Source organism: Chaetodon auriga, chromosome 19, assembly GCF_051107435.1.
Source record: "Chaetodon auriga isolate fChaAug3 chromosome 19, fChaAug3.hap1, whole genome shotgun sequence".
In the NCBI taxonomy this organism is placed as follows: Eukaryota; Metazoa; Chordata; class Actinopteri; order Chaetodontiformes; family Chaetodontidae; genus Chaetodon; species Chaetodon auriga.
Genome location: NC_135092.1, coordinates 7,290,931 through 7,315,270, shown reverse-complemented (window position 1 = coordinate 7,315,270; position 24,340 = coordinate 7,290,931). Strand labels below are relative to the sequence as shown.

The window sequence follows — 24,340 nt, the reverse complement described above, 5'->3', positions numbered from 1 at the left end:
AGTGTCAAGGAAGTTTTTTTTTTTTTTTAAGTGGAAAATACAAAAATAGACGCTTCATCCACCCAGTCATTTATCCTGCCTCCAAATCTCTCAGCCTATGGAACTGAAATGGGAACGCCGTTTTCTCGCAAGATGTGCTCTGATTGCAAGTCACCACGCCGCAAAGCAAAGCAGGATTAGGAAGCGGGAATCGACAACAATGCGACACAAACCAGCCGAGCTTTGCGAGGCAAAACTGCAAGCCAAAAAAAAAAAATGCATTCTGTAAAATGTAAATGAGTGACTCAAGTGATTCTAGCCGGCGCTGTTAACACTTATGACTTGTGGTTTCGAGCGCCGTTCAGCCACAGATGTCTGCACAGAAATGTGTAACATTCGGCGCACAACAGGAAAACAATTGAACTGGCACTGTCATTTCAAAACAGACCTAGATAGCTGTGTGAATGGGGGGCTTGGGGTAAGACAGATCTTATGTAATGTACTGTAGACCTACTTAAACTCAAGGCTGTGGAGTTGCAGATTACATATAATGGTGTGCATGTAAAAAACTGTGATGAAGCAGCCAGATGCTCAGTTTGGGTGACAGGCTGAAGAATATGTGTTCTGTTTGGATGGATTGCTGATGGGAAAAGGACATTCTGAAGGCGACACATCATACATACAAGTTATTTCAACACCAATTGCAGATTTTGGTGGAAAAGAATCAAAACCTGAAAAAGAAAAATCTCATTCATCTCAATTATGTGAATTGAATTCTTAACCTTCCAGTGTGTACTTCAATCACCAGTCCTCTTTCAACTCCACACCGAAAAAAGAAGAAATGTTTGACTACACCTTCAACCCTTTGCACGGCCATAATTCACCCACTCAATCTGCCGGCTCCAGCAGCGCGGGAGCTCCATCACTGTGCAATAATGCTGGACTCGATCGGAGGTAAGAAGATGATGCTCTGCAGGGACGGCGATTCTCCCCTCCGTGATAAAACCAGCTTCTGCCAAGTGCTGACGAGATTTATCGCCGTGTCTGTTTAAATGTAGCCAATTTCACTTTAATATGATATTAAAGAATGATGCATGCCTGCGCTTCAGATGCTCCCATTGAGGGAGTCTCATCTGCCCGTGGCAGCGTTCAAAAACCCAGCGTGGTGAGTCAGTGCTACAGCTGATGTAATGTTCAATATTGATAACAGCCATGAGCGGAATGGGCTCTGATCATTTAGGAAAATATTGTGCGTTTTTTTCTTTTTTTTTTTCCAAACTACCATTTCTTGGCCCCGCGCCTGGATTCATGCCATCCATCAGCTGGATTTGATGGGCAGATATCCACAAAGCTCTTATCACCTCCGATGAAATGAACTCTGTCTGTGAAAACAGAGCAAAGTGGGGCTGAGCATAAGAGGTGAAATGTGCTTGGTAGGCAAGAAATGGTTTCTGGTATCTTTGTTGAAGAGCTTGATGTTTTCTTTTCTTTTTATTCCTTTGTGGAATTTTAAAAAATGACCGAAGCCATGAAAGAAGATGTAGTCTAAGAATGGCTGCTGTCGTTGAATTGTGTTTTCGTGAACCATACCAGGGGTTTTTTAATGTTTCAGCCCACAATACAATTCACTTTCCACCTTTCCAAACATTCACTCGGTTCAGTTTATTTCAATATAGAACAAAAATCAGCTTGCAGACTCTTGAACCTTAAATTTTACAGCGTGACCATCAATCTGCTTTCAGACTTTTCAGCTTGATCAACAGGAATGTTTTACAGCTTTGGCCTTATTTTCATAGATCTGGCCACAGTTCCTATCAGTGATGAAAACATTGCACTCACCAAGCTAATTGCTGAGATCTTGGGATCGGAAAAGAAGTCTTAAGATACAGAAAATGAGGACAAACAGTTCAATTATTGCATTCCTCACAGTTTACGGAGCGACTACTTGGTGAAATATGGGCCATCCACAGTTGCAGTATTTATGTGCTCACACAGTTTTCCTGTGCAATGAAAGATTATTCCTGCAAATTTCAGATGCACTCAGCTTCAGTTTTACCACCAAATAAAGTGGTTTAGATAATCGGGCTATAATGTGGTTTAAATCTCTACAGCATGTGTTTGAGAGCGGTCAGCAAAATGTAAAGTATGAGTGTGTGTTGGTATTTAATGTTCTGGTATTGTGCTTTTGCAGTTTTCTCAGATTTTACACAAAATGGCAAGTTTATGACCATGCATTTGCTCCTGTGTGTGCGGTGGTCCCTCTTCCTGCCTCTGTGTGCGTCTCCAGCGTTCAGTGTGTCAGCTCTTGTTGATTTCCGCAGGGGAAGTTGCCTCGGTGCTATCCTCAGACAAAGCCCTGACCCTGGGGTTAAGGAATGTGAACCCGCGGCTGTGACGATCAAGACCTTCCCTCGGGGCGGACAATGCTGAACACCTCAGCAAACGCCCTAATGATCTCACATGCTTTTGTGTTTCTTGCAGCACACCTTTTTCCTCAGCCCTCAATCATGTCCACATTGAAGTGGAATCAAAAAAACGACAACAGAGAAATGTCAGGCATTTCCTCCTAATAAACAGCAAATCAACCATGTGTCTGACTACTTGCTTTAAGTGGTTTCCTCAATTAGATTGAGAGACTTGGCTTAATTTGATATAATAAAAGAAAAAGGAGTCCAGCCGTGCTAAAACGATTAGTCGATAAATTTGAGTCATTTATCAAGTTAAAAAAAGTCCCCTATTTGCTGGGTGCAGATTCTCCAACTGGAAAATGAGCTGTTTTCTTCTGTTTTATGTCATAAATTGAATAACATAGAGTTTTAGACTGCAATGAGCCTTTTCCACTTCTTTCTGAACTGCAGAGACAAAACAATGAATCGATAAAATTGCAGTGTATATTTATCCGTACATTCCTCAGGACTGGAAACCATTGTCATTGCCACGGAAAGAGGCCATAATCGCTTCTAGGGATGAGCTTGTTGTGAATGGTCAAAAGTACAAAGGAGACCAAAAGGCTCTCATTTATCACCCACTTTAAGAGAGGGAGAAAGAGGAGGAGGCTGGCTGTCAAAGCGACCATAGCGGAGTGTATCGTAACGGTGGTCTCTCCGTCCCCGGAGGCCTGAACCCATTGCTTAAAGCAGGGAAAAACAAAAGAGAAAGCAAAAACGGAGCCAAGCGATATCACAATTAAGAGTTAAATATGCACTCGAGAACCTCCACGAGCAGAGGTGCGAGGCGTTGAAGAGAGCCAGAACAGCCCACAGAGAATTTATATGGATGGAGGTGAAGGGTCAGACCACTATTAATCATGGCCCAAGTTGGGGATTAAATAGCTCGTTCTAGCGGGCAGATGAGAGAACCCGGCCTGATCGAGGTGTTTAAAAAGGCAGGGTTGTGTCTGTCTTCTATTACAGAGCGAGGGCCCGAGGCAAGACAGCCTCCTGAACAGAGGACAAATAGGATGTCCAATCTCTGCTCTTCCCTCCCTCCCTCTCTGATGAGCATTTACCCAGCCACTTAAGTCACTTAACATCATTGTGCTAACATGACACCGTCTGATGATTGATAATTGTTTACTGGGAAGACAGATGATGGAGAGATTTGCACAAAAGCGAGGCCTTGGCTGGAATAATCAGCCATTTTTCTCCCCTCGCACACATTCTCTTGCACACCCATGCACACAAGCACACCTTGAATCAGTGCCCAGTCTGACTTAACTTTTCTCTTTTTTTTTTTTGCACAACTGCCTTTGATCTTTGATGTGCCATGCATTGCATTAATTATGTATCTTGCCTCAGTGCAAACATGATGAACACCTTCAAGTGCTTAATATGAGCAGGCTCATCGCAGGGGCCTGGAGGATGGCTGCAGGGGGTCTATATGTACCCTATATCGTTCCTATATGCACTGCATAAGGGATTTTTTTCAGCGTGGGGGGGGGGGGGGGGGGGGCATAAAGCCTGCATCTGTGGTACTCTTCTTCAATCTGGGCCAAAGACAGGACATTTTTCACTCTCCTGAAACATGCACCACCTCTCTATGTGTGCAGGATTGAGTGTTGAAGGAGAGGAGGTGCACACAAGATGGATGTGGCTTGAATTAGGCGTAAACTGTCATGCTCAGAGGAGACAGCAGTGAGAACAATGACAGAGATCTGGCTGGAGCATTGCTCTGATGCAATGAGGGTTATGCAAAGCACGCTGCCGCTTTCTGTGCAGCTAGCTGAGGAGGGCTTATGTGAATATGCGCCAAAACTTTTATGCATCTGCAATAAATTCATGCTTTTTTTTCTTTTTTTTGTGCCATGTTGGCAGATCACAGACATCAGCAGAGGCACAGTGGGGAATTTTGAGAAAGATCTTGACATTGTTAACATTTTGGTTAGCACAGCTTTCATGATCTGGATTTCTGTCTTTCTTTTAACCCAATACAGAAACAATATCTCCTTGTACCTGCACCACAGAAACAGGTTATGATCGCCTGTTTCATATTTTATAACGTGGTTACAAGTTGTGATGATCTGGATTTATTTGAGTGTCAGATTTTTTTTAATCTTGTCGGTTTCATTCAAAAACTTGGAGACACAACAAAGACAGATATCCATCGCATTGTGATGGACAGTTTTCACATCAGAATCTGAATGCACAAATAATTCAGGTAGCCATTTATCCAAATTGCAAATGTGCACACAGGACTTGAGCTTTGGTTCCTTATCAAAACTTTTAAACAATTTAACAGTTCTCAAACCCTCTCTTCCAGATTCACACTGGATGAAGTGCTCTCAAACCCTAATTCTACCGTGCAGATGAGAGTGTTTACTTTATTCATGTTGTAGCAGCTTCTTGACAGAGACACGGGCTAATTGCAGATGCAGTTGAAACATCTATCCGTTGAGCCAACAGCCCCGGCTCAACAGATGTGACCAGGTTAAAATAACAGCAGATAAGCGGTGAAAAGAATAAGCAGCTGCAGCTCAGCTGAAAGAGAGCATGATCTGGAAAAAAAAAAAACCCTCTACCTCTACCTGCAGCAAATCTGCAGACTAAAAATCTAAGATGAGATGTGTTGCTTTGCTTTTGTGTCGTTAATTTCCAAAGTTGACGACAGGGCTGCCTGCGTGTGTGTGCGGCGTCGCTGCAGGCCGGCCTGCGTTGGTGGGAGTACCCCCTGCACAGGTCCCTTTGCAGTGCGGATCCAGTAGTTGGAGTTGTTGTACGCCGAGCACGAGAGGGAGAGGAGAGGAGCGTGAGCGCAGCAGCCGAATGAGCAAACAGAGGTAGAAACATTAGGTTATCTCCCGAGACTTATCAGACATCGACCTGTCACTTTTACCGCTTCGAGACGAGTGTGCTTGAAGAGGACGGCGGCAGCGGCGGCGGCGGCAGCGACCCGGTCTGGTCCGGTCTGCTCGAGCCTGTGAAAAACTCCCAAACGCGGTCGCCTCAGCTGGCATGAGCTAACCTACCAGACAGACATGGAAACCAAACCGTTCTTGTCATTGGGTAAGTTTGTTTTCATGACAAAAAAAAAGCCTTACTCTGCTGTAAATGTGAGGGTTTTTTTTTTTTTTTTATTAGGACTTCCATCTGCATTTTAGTGTAAAACGTGTCCTCGAGCTGTTTTTTTCTTTTCTCCTTTTCTTTTTCTTTTTTCTTTCTTTTTTTTTTTTTTTTTGCGTCTTTCTCTCTTTTGACAGCGCGTGCGAGTTGCCAAACGCATCAGCATGTTTGGAGCTGTTGTCGAGCCTTAGCGGACGTTGTCTTCTCTTAATTCTACGAACGTGGACGTGTCGTTTCCACTAAAACAAACCCAGACACATCCTCTCTATGTTGCATATCTAATGCTGCCATTTGAGCTGATGACATGTCGCTTTGATACGGAGTGACATCTCGCTCGGGAGAAGCGGTGCGCGAAGCTCGCGTGCGCTGCAATTAAATGTACTTGTTTTAACTCCGCTTAAAACTTTAATTCGCGTCGGTTATGTGAGCAAAAGTTCGGTTTTGTGCTGGTAGCGTTTGCCACGCATGTGGACGGTCTGTATTGAAAAAAAAAAAAAAAAGTTAAAAGCATTTTAACTGAACGAGCAGCTTCTTCTTTCCCCTCTTTTAGCATGTGTTGTCTGCATTCAACTAGCCCGTGTTGTTGCGTTCAAGTGTTTTCTTTAAACTCTGTGTTTTTCACGTGACTTGGTTGAACTTGCGGCTAAATTTACTTCCGTTTGACTTTGAATGTGTCGCTGGTGGTTTGAAAATGAACTCGAGCAGCATGCACATTTTTTAACTCGGCACCGTGTTCAAGCAAACTTGCCGGACTTTCTCAATGCCAGTTTTTGTCTCTTGAAGCTGAGCTCAAGCAGCTTCCAGCAGGTGACACAGGTGTGTGGGAACAGCAGCAGGGTCTCTGTTCAGGATCACAGACTGGAGAGGACGCTCATTAAAAGGTAGCCTACTGAACTGGCACTTTGTGTGGTTCTGTAGAGGGAGACTTTCACTTCACTTTTCATGCTTAGTTTTTTTTTTTTTTTTTCTAGAAAAAGAAAAAAAAGGCAGCATTTATACAGCTGTCATCATTTTAAACAGCAACTCATGAGCTGTTTGGATTTCCTTAAGTTCATTCATTTTTGTTTAGGAATCACTCTGCTTTGCAACCATTAATCTTTATTAAGTCTAAGGGATCCTTTTAATATCCAGTTTAAACACACACGAGCACACCGCGCTGTAAATGATTAATGCTGAGCGCTACTGTAAGCTTGTCAGAGTGAACAGAGCGGACCCTTGTCCCCTGTAGCAGAGATCCAGCTCAGAGCTGTAGGCGAGCCCTCTTATTGTGTCTGCTGCTCTTTCATGAGGGCGTCATGTTACACCTCGACACGTATCATCAGCTGCCTGGATGCACCGGGGAGATTCAGGGGGACCACTGAGACGCCGGGCGCCTTTCTTCTGTTACAGGCCTCGCTCGCTGACACTGTCGCCACAGCGCCCTTTATGTGGCTTCCCAAAAACACGCTAAACCGCCAGCGTTACACACACTGACAGGCTGTTATTACAGGTGCACTGTATTGTGTGTCCAAGCTGAAAGTGATTCAAGTTTCAGTCTGCCTGAATGTGCTCCAGAGTAGCCCTCATACAGGCAGCCTCTGTGGTTGGCGTACTGCTCAACACTCAATTGTTTCAATGAGGAGGAAGACTTTTTCCAGCAGGCTTGGATCTCATCTCTTCCTCGTGCTGTATCAGCAGCTTTTTCACCGCCTGCAGTCCTAATCTGTCGGTCCTGAAACCGCCATTTATATTTAAAGTTGCTCCATCAAAGGCCCGCCCGAGCGCTGATTGTTAATTGGCCACTTCAAGGACGCCGCAGATAGCAGGCGTCCTTGAACGTATCGATTAGCCGCTTCCTCAGCGTAATTATCTGTCGTGCCGCATTAGAAAATCTGACATGCAACTGTTTGAAATGACAGCCAGTACATTTCACAATAATAGATCGGTTGTTGGCCGTGATGACGACATCTCCCTGTGGCACCCGCTTCTCGGTGCTTGTGTGCTGATGTGCTGCCTGATCCCACCATCAACCAGCCCCCTCCACGTCTGACATTAAGCTGTGAAGACTGAAGGGGTGACACTGAAAGGAGAATGTGTCCTCTCGTCAGAGCAATATGAGGCCGATCATGACAGTCTGTCAGCGAATTAAACAGCGTGACTGGGAGAGAGAGAGAGTTGTTCAACAGTGCTAAGATGAAAAGCTTTTTTTTTTTTCCTGGAATTCAGGTGATCTGGGGGTATTGATTTTCTGTTTGTGAATATGTCAGTGCCTAAGTAGTTCTCCTTAATGTAGTTTCACCTGCTGAATGTACATGTCTGGTTTTATTGGTTTTATTGGGTCTTTATCCATATCTGGGGTCTGAGGATAGATTGTGTTGTACAGTTGTGATTGAAAAGCCCACAGGAGCAAATTTGGGTAATATCAATAAAACACAGGTTGAGTACAATAAGACGTGGTGTGAAATGTACAGCCATTTCTAATTCATGGAGTAATAAACCACTGATTTATCTCTGGTAAGCGGCAGAGGATCATGCATTTGCTCGTGTGTGTGTGTGTGTGTGTGTGTGTGTGTCTATGTATCTGTCCACAGCTAATCTCACATGCTAATAAGATATCGTCAAGCTTTGAATTTTGTCTTTTCAACACTATTTTAGGATATGTGTCACAACATAGCAAAAGGCAACTGGCTAGCCTAAAACAAGTCCTACCTAGTCTGTTGCCTTTTTTGTGGCTCAACAACTGACATCCATAGAAAGGTTTGGTCTCATCTTGAACAGGAGCATCTGCAGATTAATTCCATGTCAGATACGTTATGATCCTTTAAAGTTCGTCACTGTCCGAAATGACCGAATCCCTGTTTTTGGTATCTTTGCTGCCATCTTGACTGTAAGCCAGGTGATGATGTGCACTCCCAAAATACAACATTTTAGAACATAGCTCCCAGTTTTTCTTTAAAATTCCCCAATAGACTCGTAGCAAAACTGAAGAATCAAGTCCAAGTTAAATAATTGAAAGATAAAAAGGATTAAACTTTCACACACCAAACCATCTGTTTTTTGTTTTTGTTTGTGCGTTTGTTTGTTTGTTTTTACAAATTTTGTAGGCTGAACTTCCACTGAAATCTTCAGCTCTTTGAAACAAAGCTGGCTCTTTTGATACATCACAATTAATTTAGCACGATTGAAAAGTGCCTGTTTTACCACCTGCCAAAGAGGTGTGTGTCGTTTTTTCCTTAATCTGGTGGAACTAAACTTTGTGGCGCTTTCTGCTCTCGGGAACACAAAGTACCCTCAGTGCACGAACACACACACACACACACACACACACACACACACACACACACACACACTCGCTCCCAAAATCAATGAAGTTCATGGTCTTTGATGAGAAAGTGAGATTCATGCTGGTGTGTGTGTGTGTGTGTGTGTGTGTGTGTGTGTGTGTGTGTGTGTGTGTGTGTGTGTGGGAGAGACTGACATTCCTTTTCTGGCAGTAACTCAGGAACAAAGGTAATACAGGGAGAGGGTATGTGTCTGGCGGGAGGGGTGTGTGTGTGTGCGTGTGTGTGTGTGTGTGTGTGTGTGGTGGGAGCGGGCTGGTGGAATTACACTGCCAAAAGCATTTGGCCAAGTTTGTCTTTTACGGCCGTCCAGTTTTGTGTTCCTGATGTGATGCCTTTGCTCCCCTTTTGAGAAAAGGGGCTGCAGCTGTCATTTTTATTGGAGGAGTTTTATAGCAAGACTTAATGGCTTAAAGTGACAGCTCTCTCTCCCTCTCCTTTCTCTTTTTTTCCCCCTCTCTCTCTATGTCACCCACGAGGCCTTTAACTCAAGCAAATCAAAGAAAATTTGCTTGCGCTCTCTGTGCCCACCCTGCGCTTTCCCACCCCTCACCGCTGCCACCATCCAAACCAAACTGTAAGAAGAGAAGATTTACGCTGCAATTATGAACACAGCAAGAGCATGTTTTTTTTTTTTTTCTTTTTAATTGCAGCGAACTGCAAGGATGCGTAGACCTGTGTTTTGTTTTCCTTCATCGAACGTCTCTGCTGATCAGTATTGAGCATTAAGAGTTGGCTTCGGATGAAACGGTGCGTATTTTCGCCCGTCATGCTCTCTCCTCTGCAGCCCACACTTGCATATGTTCTAAACATAGTACAAATCAGAAACTGCTGCGAGGCTCCTTGATGCACAAGTCGCGGAATGACTCACAGGCTCGTTAATTATTTGTGTGAGGAGCTCCTCGCTCGCAGGAGGTCTTTATTGATAACGGCCGCACTGAACTTTGCACCTCACACCTTGACCTTTGCTCCTCGTGTGCTCGATCACCTCAGGAATTTGCCTTTGGCGTTCAATCTGTCCTTTAAACTTTTTAAAGACAGTAGCTTGTAGTTCTTTCTTTCTTCTTCTCCTCTCCTTGTGTTGGTCTGTGATTCCCTGGTTTGTGTTGATAAACAGTGGTGCAGCAGCTCAGGATTAGTTTGTGTAGTCTATAAAATAGTGAAAAACGACCTTTTCTAGTTCCCAACACTGACATCTTCACATTGCTTGATATACTTGATCCCCAAACCCCAAAATATTCACAGAAAGCCTGAAAAAAAAGCAGCCAGCCCTCACATTTTAAAAGCTGGAACCAGGGGGCGTTTGCCATTTTTTGCTCAATAGATGCCTTTAAATGGTAATCAACCGATCTTTCCAGCAGTAATTTACACTCACAGCTTGGATTTGCAGAAGCTTGTTACTGTGAACACTTTCACCGCTCGGTGTTGGAATCATCTGAACACCATTAGTCTCAAGGTTTATTGCAGGTCCTCAGAGTGTCTGAATGGCTCTTCTGCGGGCTGGCGGTATTCAGGGTGCGTACAGCCACTCTTTTGAAGTGGAAACGTAGTCTCTGTGGGGAATTGACCAGATCACACTCATAATTTGCACTGAGAGGAAGGTCGGTTTGCCCTACTCCAGCCAGAACTCTCTCCTCTGTGGGCTGTGAGCATCGCCGGACAAGATGGAGAGAGAGAAAGAAACAATGTGAGTAAGAAAGAGCTGGAAAGAAGGAACGCAGCATATTGTGGTTGTGATATTAAAAACCCTGCCAAGAAAAAAGAAAAAACAGTAGCTGTCAGAGGCTAACTACCTTTTCCACTCCTCCGCAATCCTCAAGTTGGCATGTTTTCAATAATAAAAACAACTGTCGAGTCTTCGCCTCTGATCGCGGTAATGCATGAAAATATCTGGGCTGTTTGGCGGCTATGATGTGTTTTGTAATTAAGTCATGAGCACATCGGCTTTGATGGTTATTCGCTGGAGAGGGATGACGAATCGAGTGAATCCTCGATATGTTATGCTCCTTGATGTCATTATATTTCCTTATGCCCACATTTTTTTTCACACTAATTATAATTGGCCCCAGTGAACGCTAAAGATGAAAAAAAAAAAAAGTTGATTTATTTCACTTAAATTAGCCGCGTAGAACAATGCAGCAGGATTGAATAGACTTTTGTTTTCTGCATCCAGACGATAGGTCACAGAAGTGAGATTGAACCGCAGTGGCTCATTGCTTTACATGTTGTAATAATATGTATCTGTTACACTGGATATCAGCAGTGTGTAACATGATCAAAAGCTGGGATGATGCGTTTGATGTCTCTGCACTCCACAAAAGACAAAGAACAAGATTGTAGGCCCCAACTGTGAGGGTGTTTTTTTGAAAGCTGTATATTCAGGTGTACACACAGTGCTCTGCCTGTCTTTTTCACACGCATACTCAAAACAGCCCGCGTGCGTCTGTGCGTATGTACATGTAAACACTCGCCGCCGCAGCAGAAACAGAGCAAGGTAATTAAGACTGTGTCTCTCGCTGCTCCATTACAGCTTCTTTTTGAGGTCACAGGGAACCAGAGGAGGTGTCCCAGTGTGCCTCACGCCTCCCTCCCTCCCTCCCCACCACCACCACCACCAGCCGCCGCCGCCGCCGTTATGTTTGTCTGTCACCTTGCCAGATGCCAGGGAGGTGGGGCTTCCACGCACTGCTGGGCACAGGGCCACGGAAACCCCACAGCATGCAAAACACCTCGCTTATGTGCTGCGTGTGTGTGCATGTGTGACCGTGTGTGAGTGGGTGGGTGTTTGGGTGGAAGCAGAAGGCAGCTGTATAGAATGAAGGTTATGTGCATTTACACCTTCACGCCAACAAATATATATATATATATATAGAGTGCGATGAAGTAGCTCCGATATCCAGATTTTAGAATACCACAAACACATAATAGTGGTTTTAAGATTGAAAGAGAGCAAGAGTGTGAGCGTTTCTACTCATGCTGACACTCTAATTAATGGAAGCCTTGTCATTATCATCATTGTGAACGCTAAGTCGGCCCGGAATGTTTTTATATTTATAGAAGAAAGAAGATTATAAAAAGCGGAGCGGCTCGCCAAGGTACACTCAAAGCTGGCTAAGGATATCCTCCATTTTTCTTTCCCCAGTCAGGTAGAGGTTTGTACTGGCACCAAAATGAGATGTGACCCCAGTGAGGCCGCCTCATGCTGCCAAGTTTGAGACACCAACTCAGAGTGTACTTATTTCTTCGTCAGAAAGTCATACGCTGGCTTTGAACAAACACACAAGCTTTCATACCCAGAAAAATAACTTATTTGGGAACAGCCATAATTTCAACGAACAGTTTCCCATGGGCCCAAAGCAAAAGTGGCTCAGTTCTCTAAGGTTATGTATCTGCACCACACACATTTTAAGGTCACCTGCAGACGTTATAATATTTGTTCTATTAGCCAATAACAAGCTCAGCTTTGCCTTTTGCCTTGCTTGAGTTCGAGGCAAGGTGCGTATGTCTGAAGGGGAACTCAAAAAGTCTGAGGCCGTAAAATACCATTAATGACATCATAGTATCGATTCATTGAATGAGTCGTGCAGTCACAGCAGTGATGAGATCATGTTTTGTCCCCCTCACCCTCTTCCCCCTCCTGCAAGTGTCTTCTGGCACCTGCCAGGCCCTCACTGTTAATTGTCTGGTAAAATTAAGCTTAAATAAAAAAAATTCTCCAAGATGCTCAACTACAAATATCATCAATCCTGTAGCTGCTCACCATTTGTAAAACTTTCCCCTCCATCGACCCCCTGCTGCTATTTTCTCCTCTGCTTAAGAAACTCCTAAGCTTCCTTCCCGCTACTTTAAACAGTTCTTCATCTCCAGAGGTCTGGCTAAGATGTTTTGTGAACTGCCTTTATTAGGATTTAATCTTAAATTTAGGGGAATTTTTTTTTCAGCATTTCCCCACTGGAAAGGTTTGTGAATACTGCTCCTCACGTCCACAGTGTGATGCTGCACACTGACAGGCCATTGCTACACTCTCTGTTTAGGAACAAATAAGCTAAAACTGCATTTCCACCAAACACTTTCAGTGCAGTACCTCTGAAACCCATACCAAACCTCTACCTGTATGTACCTAAACCCTATCTGCTTTACATTACCGCTGCAGAAAGCACTCATACATGCAGGGGTTAACCTTCACTTTTCCTGCAGTGGGGAAATAACAGACAGACTTTTCTTGGTCTGGAGAAGCTGCAGCATTTATTAACTGACACACTGTAACCTATACTGTACATTTACTGTCACACTGACAACTTACTGCTCACCTTTTCCTCTGCTCTGCTGGCATTCCCCATCACTTTCTGCTGCTCGCTCACTCACTCTCACTCACTCAACCATCCACACACTCATTGCTCACACGCATTAAAGGTATACTATGCAGGATCATGCCGGACCCTAAGTAGCATGCATCCGAGAGGAAGCTACGAAAGTGGCATAGACAGCTCTGGAAACTGATGGTTAGGGAGTAGCAGTTCCTGCAAAGTTTACCTTTTAAGCGTTATGCTCCGCCACTCTTATAACAACAGGAACACACATGGCATTGAATGTTTCGTGTTCTGTCTTCTCGCTGCGTGATTGTTTATTATGCAAGGAGACAAGCTTGGTTTGAGAAAAGGCTGCAGGCAGCAAACAAAAGACAGCTCTGACTGACGACTCTGGTTGCTTCTCTCTGACCAATCAGAGGTCTGTTTGAAGTGGTATCGGCTCAGCTTGCTTGGAAGTTCGGCGGAGAAGCAACGGAAAAACGGGATGGAGTGAAGTGGCTCTATTGGTTCCATCCACAGCTTTTGACAATGGAAATGTGAAAATACCCGCTTCAGTGTGTGATGAACTGAACTTAACTGGAGCGCACTGCTCGGCAGCTTAAACATGTCAGTTAAGCCGCAAGTGTGTCTGTTTCCCTGACAAATGTAATGCTGCATGTAATAATGGCCACTTTTCGTGGGGCGAGAAGCTGTCAGTCGAAATGAATGTCCCCATATTGGCTCTGCTATTGACGAACACGAGCACCTAGCAACCATAAGTGCAGAAAATTATCACATTGCAGGTAATAACACTTACGCAGTAGCCAGCTTTTATCATGCTCCTGTCTCTACAGCTTTGATTCCCCCCCCCCCCCCATGGACGCAAGCTTTCCATATTTGCCTTCGCCTCTGTCCTGTTGTTCTGTTACCCTGAATATCTGATCCCAGTTGCAAACTAAAAGCAATTTTCTTCAGTTTTCTGTTTGCAAAGTGCACTCACAGTTCTTGATTTGCCTCATTTTAGAGCCTGTTCCCCTTTCAGTTTGCCCTCATCTGAGACAGGCCCGCAGGGATCGAGGACAGTTGGAGCTGTTAACCGTATAACCATATATCAACTGGTATTTCCAGATCCTATCAGCGATAGCTCGCAACACACAGCGCATCAGAAAGTTTTCTTTGACTTTTATGTCCTTGTCATAATGAAACAAGAAATGTTTTTGGGATCCACTTCAGCGAAGTGGCCCTTTAAACCAGACTGTAAGATTAGAGGCTGTGACTGCAATTAGGATAAACAGAAGATCCATTAGAAGAACCGCCAAACAGTCTGGATTACTGATGAGACGGAGGATACTGAGTGTTGATGCAGATCATGTCAGAAATGGATATGAAGCACGAATGTGTTTCATGAGTCACTGTGTGTGAAGATCCACTCATCCAGGTCATGGTTTTCCAAGGAGGGTTAAATCAAGGGCAACTGGACCTGGTTGTAGATGCTTGAAAACTTTTTCGCCTCTCATCCAAGAAGCTTCTTCAGTTGCAGCTGACAGGTCCCGGGTATTGAACCTCTATGGGGTCGTTATCAAGGTCACTGATACTACTTGGTTGGTAGCGCGCCTGGCTGTTGTAGCAGTCATTGGGAGAGTAGAATGAAAGTTGTAACATTCACATTATTTTCACAAATTGCTGTGCACGAGAGAGACGAGAAAACCGATGATATGTGAGATAACAGGGTTCCTCTGTGGCTTTTTTTCCTCTGCCTGCAGTCGAGAAAGAGTGATTAACTCTTTGTTGACGCCTGCAGGCCTAGAATGTTCATACATCCGCCCAACTGTGGTCCCAAGGCCTCAGCATGCATGCACACACACACACACACACACACACACACACACACACACACACACACACACACAAATACACACCTGTATGCACGCAGAAGGGACATGTGCACACAGACAGGCGGTCTTCACTGAAGTCTGGAGGGCTTTGTCACCTGTGGGTAGACACCTTGCTGCAGCCGTCTGGTTTTAGGAATGTCCTCAACAGCAGGAAGGTGAAAGGGTGTTAAGGACAGTGGAGAAGGGGCTGTCGAGCTGGAAAAACAACAATGTGCTTTTAACTTTCTATTTTGACAGATGAACATACTGTACTAATCATTCCACCTGGAACAGCACTGTAAACAACTTAAATGAAAGTACCTCTGCCGCTTGTGACTGAGTGACACTTAGTTGAAGGCGTGGAGATGGCTGGCCCCTCCCTTCCTCTGCTCGCAACATTTCAGTCTGTTCCAGTTCAACATTTTATTGCCCCAGAAGGGAAATTTGCTTTGCAGACAGTGTTTGCAGTCAAATTAAACAGTAGAGTCGTGTATTACAACACAACGAGGCCACATACTATCAGACGACAATGAAACACATCATAAATTGCTGCAGTATAAACCCGTCTTGACCGTGGTAAAACCAGAACGCAGGGTGCCTTTTATTTAAGTGAGCACCACTGCTTAGTCACTGAGAGTAAGATGACTGAATGAAAGCAGAAAGTGAATTAAGTGGTGGCTAAGTTGAATGCTCTTTCATGTTGGCTATAGAATTTGTTAACCTGCTTATTAGACTGAGAAAAACCCCGCATTGTGCCACCAAGGAAAATGTCCTCAGAGCCATGTAAATGGATTACGTACACGGCTTTGTATCAGCATTTTCTTGAATCTGCAACGTGGTGAATTTGGAAATTCAGTGCGAACGGAACCATACCTTCTATTTAAATCTGTTTGTGCTATTTCAGAGAAGCAAGTTGAGCAACCAGGTTTACTTGACAGACAGAGACAGGCAGGCGCTGGCCATGTCTTTGTCATCACGCTTCCACATACCAAAGTGCTGACAGTTGCCTGCGTGAACGGCTCTGACAAGTTCAAGTGTCACATTTAGGATGCTTTCTTCAGTTTCAGCCCAGAACGGGGGAAACAGGAGAAGGCTGCAGATTAAACAGGACAGATCTGAGCGTTGAGTTGTTTGGCGGAACAGGACCGTTATTGGCAGGACCGTCTGCAGCTGTGTAGATTTATGTATTTGTGTGTGTGTGCGGAGGCATACAATAGGGCTGTACTTGCTTTCATAACTTATAGTATATTTTTTGTGTGCAGTGATGTTTTTCTGGTGATCAGCTCAATGATTTATCGACTAATCGTGCCAGCACTAGTAGGCGCACGTATTTGAGTATCAGAAGGGGTATGCGTGTGTGCTCGGGCATGCATATATGTCAGCGTGTGCAAGCCTGCACATGTGCCGCTTTCATTTGCCATGTGCATGATTAGCTGGTGCTACAACGGGCACATTCTGAACTTGGTGATGGCGGTCGGGAGTCCCTGACTCTCTGAATCATGAACTGGTGTATCTGGAGCAGTGTCGAGTTAAGCCGTTGAGAGTGAGTGTGTGCTGTCTGGGAGAGGGAGGGTCAGGGGTTGCGGCTGGGTCACACTCTGTGAGAGCCTCGGCAGACATGACATCGTTCGTATGGAGGTGAGGAGAAGGGAGAAGTGACGGGAAAAGGGGGAAAACAAAACCGGATCAGCGGCCAGGCTCGCAAAAGGAAGCATGTTGTTTTTATTTAGCTCTTGCTTCGCTCAGCGCATGGCCGCATCAGCGCACGCTATTGTTAGTAACAGAGTTAATTGTTAATTGATCCAAAGAACGATAAAACAAGGCACCTAATCTCCCCCTCTCTGACACACACACACATACACTCACACACGTGTGCTGTAGAGAATGAGAGTGGATGTTTATTACAGGATCCTAGTGGATGCTAAGGTGCCCTGGGGGCTATTAAAGCCCTCACTTAAAAGGCACTATCAGGGAACACTGATGTGGGCTGCTCGCAGGAGGGAGGGGAGAGGGGTTGTCGGAAGAGAAGGAGAGGGTAAAAGAGAAGAAAGAGAAGTCCTTGGAACAGCGAGCAGAAGGAGGGAATAAACAGTGTGAGCACATCTGGATTGCCTCAGCAGAATATTTGTGCAACATCTGGAAAAATTCCCTGGAATTTAAGGGTCCCCTCCTTTCATTTCAGTTATTTTTTCTCCATCTTTTCACTTCTTCTACGTCCTGTTTTCTGCATCTTCAAAGTCTGTGCGCCTGGTGCGGCAGGCACGTAAATACTCCTGCAGTAACGCATGTTGAGCCCTTGCAGACTTTATAGCAGGCCAAATTGGGCCCATGTGACCAACTCCCCTTTGTGCAGGGCCGGGCTAATTAATTGGCACAGAAGTGAGAGGGCACCCGGCTGTGGACCAAGACCTAGGCCAGTCCTGAGCCAAACACAACCCCTCATAAAAACAAGAATTCCTCTTCTTACAGACAATAAACTTAAAATCATAGCATGAAAAATAACCTCTGTTTTGTTTTGACCAGAAGCCCTTTCTGGTGTACCATGAAAGAGTCGCTGCATATCATGCTTAAAACACAAACCTTTGAGTTATTTCAAAAACAAATTTAGCTCTTTCATGTATTAGCTTGTTGTCACTGAAAAGGATGCACAAAGACTGTGTTCATGAGCCTCCCTTTGAGGTACGAAGTCCCAAGAGGGACAAGAAAGCCTCAGCGCTGAATCAACACCTTCAGTTGATTTGTATCGCTCAGCTTTTACAGAGTGCACGGTGTTGCGTTCAGCTACGGGGCCCTCACAGTGCATAAGAGATGCACGGCGAGGCCTTCTGTCCGTCTCTGAGGCGAGATCACAAGCGCAGCTCCCTCTGCTGTAGTCAGTGGCGGAGCGAGCCCGCGCTCATTAGCGATTAAGATTCAGACGCGCTCCGAGCGCCTTCTGTCTCACCTGGACGAGGGTCCTCGTGGGTCGGCGGCGCTGACAGGCAGGTAGATTACTCAGAGTGGATGGGAGAGCAGGAGAGCGCAGAGGTACATGCTAATGTGGCTGCGCTGATCAAAAGAGATGCATCATGGTCTCGCTCTCTGATGGGCTCACTGATGCCGCCGCCCCCCCCCCCTCCTCTTGAGAACTACAGGCAGGAGTCGGGCAGTGATCAGAGGGAGACAGTGAGGCGAGCGAGGAAAAGAAAGGAGAGCAGCGTGAGAGATGTGGGAGGAGAAAGAAAGGCATTGAATTGAAAATCAATTGAACATTGAAATTTTTTATCAAGCAAAAATGGCGTAACGTTCACGAGTTTCCAGTGTGGTTTCCCTCGTTATCTGTTGACTGAGCGAGGAGGCAAACGCGTCGTTTCAGCTGGTCAATCATCTCTCTTTCTAGGAATACACTGAGCCAATTTTTTTTCCCATGTTGCTCTGCAGTTGGCCTACATCTTTCTGCCTGGCTGAACTGACAAGCTGCACTCCTTTCTAGGAATGCCGATGTTGACGACACAGTTCACTGTATGTGTGTGCGTTGTTAGGTTTAGTTTATGCAGAGCAGCATCGGCCTGTTTATCTGTACGAGGATGTTTCTACATACGTATATGTGCAGGCCTGTAACGAGGGTGAGTGAAAACAAAATCCTGCTGAATAACAGTAAAAACCAAATGTGCTCCTATTTGAAAATTTCAGGGAAACTCTGTAAAAACTGAAAATGGTGAGCGTTCACAGGAATGATTGAACCATTTCAACTAAAATACATAAAAAAATATATTCAGAGTAACTACTAGGGCTGCAATTAATGTGATTATTTTCAGTGACGCTATCATTATTTTTTTGATTAATCAGATAATTCTTTAGTTTAAAAAAAAAAAAAAACACAAGAAAAAAGGCCATCATAGTTCTCCTGAGTGAAGGTGTTTGTATCTAACTGGCACGGTTAGATACAAATTCATGCAGGATGATTAATATTACCATTCTTTGAAAGAGGTATCTCACTGCCAGGCTTTGTCCAGACATCAGATTATGTTGGCATTGCTTCCTTTAAAATGTGAATCTGAGCACCCAACAGCCATTCAACACGCACAACCCCTACACCGAGCTGCACTGGGAAGCCTTCTCCTGTGCCTCCAGGTCATTGTGTATGCAGACATCTCTGTGCGGCGCTGCAGAATGACCTTGCTCTGGCTTGTCCACTTGGCCGTCCCTTGATCCAAATTAACTTCGCTGTTTAGGACCGTACTTTTTTGAGAGGGTGCACTGTTGCTCGGCTCTAAGCCGATCTGACGGTCTGTCTCTCTTGCTCAGTAATTGTTATTTGAGATAAGAGTTTTTACCCTGGGAGGCAGATTTAGTATTTTTGGAGCAGCCTTATGCTTCGCTAGCTCATCGCATCTTGGGGGCGTCTGCAGGTAGACGGGCAGTGATGTCATCGATGACATTGCAGTAGTAGGAGTGCGCTGCAGCCCTCAGCCTCACCTCTCCACCTGGACCTCACTACAGTATCAACATAAACCCGATTCTTGTTGCTGTAGTTACTCTCTTACTTTCATCTCCTCTGTGCCGTGCAGCTCTGTCGATCTGGTCTCCACTGCAGCAGCTGCCTGGTTTATCTACGCTGTTAAACACTGTGGTCTAAATGTGTTGTCGTGGGGGCCCCGTGACCCTGAAAGCCCGGGGGTCAAAGTGATTGCAGAGAAGAGCCACGTGTCGGTCTGGCCTGTCAGTGTCATTACATCAGTCACATTGATTGGCTCACTTGGCTTAACTTACCACAATTATGAGTGGCTCGCAGATTTCGGTGCAGTGCCCAGCTCTCTCTCTCTCTCTCAATCCCACACAGACACGCGTACATTTTGTGTGTGTGTGTGTGTGTGTCCTGGTCTCAGCTGACCACAGAGGTGAATGGATGATTGATATTCCAGAGGCTGGCCTCCTGGGCATTCACTGAGCTTATGAGCAGCTTAGCCTGTAGTTCTATACTTGATTGGCAGCTATAGTTTACTTTTTCAGTGGGATTGGGTGGGTGGTGGTGGAGGCGCTGATGGCATACCAGTGGCTTTTTCTTACTTTCTCTCTTCTTCTTTTTTTTTTTTTTTTTTTTTGCCTCCCACTACATGTCACCCTGCATTACATCGCCTGTGCATATCAGTCACTCATTTGATATTCCACACAGACAGACAGACAGGCATTACTCAAAATGAGAGTGCATCAGTCACAGTCACCGTTCAACCAGACAGTTTTTCTATGGACAACCTCACCTAGTTGTCGCAGACGACTATTTTATTGCGAAATATTAGCTTTTAATTTTGCATTCATGTCGTACGGGGCTGTAGTCTGGTACAAAATTGTACTGCTGCACAAAACGTGACACCAGATTTGGTTTATGCCGACAAATGAAATGGTTGAAGCAGTGTTGTGACCTCTCTGCATGCGCTTCCTGATCCAGTGTGATTTGCAGTCATAAGGCAGCAACCCATTTATTGTCGTATGCCATCCGAAGTGTAACAGACTGCTGTTACACCTCCTGACCTTCTATCTAGGGTGGCGCTATTTTGCCAGATGTTCACATGGAGCTTTTTAAAAGGTGCTTTGAGGTTTTGAAGGCCATTTAGTAAATCTGAAGGCAAACTGCTGCAGTGGCTGCATCTCATTGCATGAAAAATTAATTAACTGATTATGTTTGGATACGTTCCATAAACCGTGAGGCGAATATCAGAAAATATAATCACGCAGCCCTGCCGTGCACACATTCGGCACACTTTTGCTGTCACTGTAAGAAGTTGAAATGCGACTCTTTGTTTTTTAACATTTCGCTGTCCTTTGCTTTAGCTCAGGATAATGGACAGTGCATGATATAGCCATTAGCCTGTCACAATGGAGCTATCACACACTGGAACCGTGTTCCCTCCTGTTATGATCATTTTCGTGCTATCTCAGGCTCGCTTTGTTTCCTGTCTCGGAGGGAACGGCTCGCTCGAGTCTTTAATACTCTGTTTTTGTGCTCACTGAAAGGCCTCGCTTCCTACCAGAATGCAGCGCAGCATCGCGCTCGCTATGCTGAGCCTCATCCCCCATGGAAGAGAAATAATTTATAAAATGAAAACTACATTTGTTGTGTAAATGACCACATGCTGTAGGATATTTAATCCTGCCTGCAGTCGATCCCAGTCATGTGACTTGACCTAGTTTTGTCTGCCTCCCTCTGCCTGTCTCTCCTCTGTTTCTCTCTTTCATTCTCTTTCTCACTTTCTCTTTCTCCCACAGTCTTTTAGTCTCACTCTGTTCTTCCTCTTTTCCTCTTTCACTCTCGTTTCTCCCTCTTCTTTCTCTCTCCATTCCTCTCCCTTGTGTTTGCCCCATGCTGGCTGCTGTCTGTATTTCTGTTCCCTTTTTATGACTGATCCAAGGATTTGTCTTTTTTTTCCTCCTGGTGTGTTAATATCTGTAACCATGTGGTCAACAGTGCTGTCCTTGATTATGCACTGAATGCAAACCAAGTCAAAAAATGAAGGCGTCTGTTGAATGAGGGCAGTGACACTCACAGAATGACTGCAGGTGTGACAGCAGAATATGGGTTATTACAGAACTCATGAGTCATCCCACACGACAGTTACGCAGAATCATTTCTGCACAACTGAAATGTCAACTGATGAATATTGAGGCGGTCAGATTTGACTTTGTTGAGGAAACTCATAGAGATTTTCCTCACTGGGTTTTCTTTTCTTCTTGGTTTTGTTCGGGTGCCTTGCGGCAGCCCTGACCTGACGTCCTTTTCCCAGTCAGTTAATTGATTTGTTGGTGTAAACAGTACATGTTTTTTTACTCTTTGCATCCTGTGATTTGAATGTCACCTTGTCAGAGTGAATACTATGAATCTTATAATAAAGCAGTGTAATTAAAGATGATTATTTCAGTGATTGATGATGTGATGATTCTAACTCCAAATTAGTAGGATCCTTTTCCGTGTCGGTGCTGTTCTTGTTGTGGTGCTCTTGAATCTCATTGTGCCTTATTTGTTTCAAAAATGGAGACATCTGACTCCATCAAATCCCTTCTTTTAATACTTGATTCAATTCCAGGCAATTTGAGGCGGTGTTCTTCTATTGACTCAAAAGATTCAGAAGTCTTCCAGCGAAGCCAGTCTGCAGGTTCGATATCTACCATGCGTTTACATTTAAGAGCACTACCTAACTTTTGTGTGTTTGGGACTCATGATGCCACTTTCTACAGCCATCTGCAGTGTGATATACCTTGCAGCAAGATAAGAAGGGCCAGGCAGATTATCCTCAGCTAAATGCTCTTGTCACATGCGCTTATTAAAGGCAAAGAAAGGGGAGTAAATATGTCAAATGCTTTGCAAAGCACGGCCTTTTGAATTTGAGAACAGGGCAGATGGAAAGATTGATAGGTAAATAGCTGGATGGACGTTGTGTAACAGCAGCTGGAGCTTGCTTGGCACTGTCTGAAGCGGAACGATTTGGTCGCCTCTTGGAATGCGTGGCATGTATCCATTCCTGAAGAGCACAAGAGATCACTCGGGCTTTGGAATAACACTGTAACCCCGTAACAAGCGTCAGCCTCGCAGTGACAAGTGCGTACATATCGCCGGTTTTACACATTATGCTTGTATCCATACAAGCCATGTCCTTTTTTGCCATAAGAAGTGATTTATAGGCTATTATCTTTCTGCAAATACAAATTAATAGTGCAGCCTGGGTGTGAAAGCGTTCAGTGTCAAGGCTTTGCGAGGAATAACATTTGATTTTGTTCAGTGTGCAGTTGCTTTTCTGGAACTGTCATTTCTTTTTATTTTCTGTTCCCTAAATACACAATACTCAACTGTGGCTTCAGATTGGAAACACGGAACACATCATGAATCACATACAGTAGCCAGGTATTATATTCGCAGCTCATGGCTGAACAGCTCTATTATCATGGAAAAGTGAAGTAGTTTTCCACCTTGAATGGCATTCTGGGGGTGAAAAAATGATTATACAAGAATGATTATTCTTGGTCAGACGCATAAAAATTAATGAAAGTCTTTTATCATGTACTTCTTTGGAAGATTGGCCCATTTAACAGTAATTATTTTACTGCTGACTTTAAAGGCTCGGCTAGGTCCGGCTCCTTGGCATTTTTCATAATTTTTACATAACAAGCAGAAAGAGCCAAAGAGCAAGTTGAGATCCTCAGCCAGAGCTTTCCTGGACCTTCTCAAGGCTTCGCTAAAGACCTGAGAATAATTAGGCCTTTGCTTTTCTAAGACTACCTCAGCTGTCAAGTTCAGGAAAAATCACTGTCATCTCCAAGGTTTACGGACGAAAAATGTATTTAACAGTTTAAACTGGATTTCTTCAGTCCTGCAACACACCGGCCAAATAAATAAATACATGGTAAAAAAAAAATGTTTACACCAAAGAAAAAAACGTGGTTTGCCTCCAGTCTCACACAAATAGAAGTAATGTCACGCCTTGCTGAATTTCCTTCACAAATGGCTTGCTTGGAGCTTAGTCGCCAGGTCGAACTGTGTTTATTTTCATGAGTCAAGAGTGAGAATGAAAAACAGCTCATTTTCATCGTACGGGCGTCTTAAACCATGTCATTAATACAGGACCTGAAACACTGATACTTGAGGGTGTACTCCTTAAGAGAGCCTTGTTGTCTCCATTCATTATTTTGGCTCGTGCTAGTCATTCCTAAACTTGACTTCGCTCTGTAAGCACTGTTTTCCTGTCCAAGTGTTTCCCAGTGCAGCCTGGCTCATTGTCATATACTGAATCAGAGGTGTGCACTTTACAACCAATTTATTGTAGATTTGAAATCCTGGACACGACTATTTCACTATGTTCCCCTTCTGGAGTCAACTCCTTAATGGGGCTTTACAGCCAACAGGCTGCAATCAACATTACTGGTTTAAAAATCCCCCATTCATATTTAATGCCTCCAAATTAAAGAGGCATTTTACCCAAAGAGTGCACTTAATCCCTGTTTTTAAAACTGTCTTACAAGTGGTGTGTCTTTGTATGATTCTTATTCTGCTCTATTATGAATTTCAGTGTTTTTATTGTCGTTTCGGTTTTGGAGAGCACACCCATGCAGAGCAGCTGTGGCTCCAGATGTTTTAGTTTCAGGTTTTGAATTATGCACTATTTCATGTTAATATGTTTCACATAACAGGCTCAAATACACTGTTTTCCATGATTTGTAGTGTATGTGGCTTTTGTTTTAATCAGGTTTTTAAAATGCAGCTGGATTTCCATTTTGGGAATAGCACATAATTACCCAAAGATCATTAAGAAGTTTATGTTAACATTTTTCACAGTGGATGCTGAACTTTA

At 44.3% G+C, this 24,340-nt stretch overlaps 1 protein-coding gene across 2 annotated transcripts in view; it reads left to right on the top strand.

Annotated features, from left to right (window-relative positions):
- The first annotated feature begins 5,187 nt into the window (after positions 1-5,187).
- The window catches only part of rxraa (retinoid X receptor, alpha a), a 98,823-nt gene continuing 79,670 nt past the window's right edge, over positions 5,188-24,340 (top strand). For both annotated transcript variants that reach the window (XM_076757805.1, XM_076757804.1), the window contains exon 1: positions 5,188-5,480. In XM_076757805.1, the coding sequence (XP_076613920.1) occupies positions 5,453-5,480 (28 nt within the window). In that variant the 5' untranslated portion in view covers positions 5,188-5,452. The remainder of the gene's footprint in view (positions 5,481-24,340) is intronic.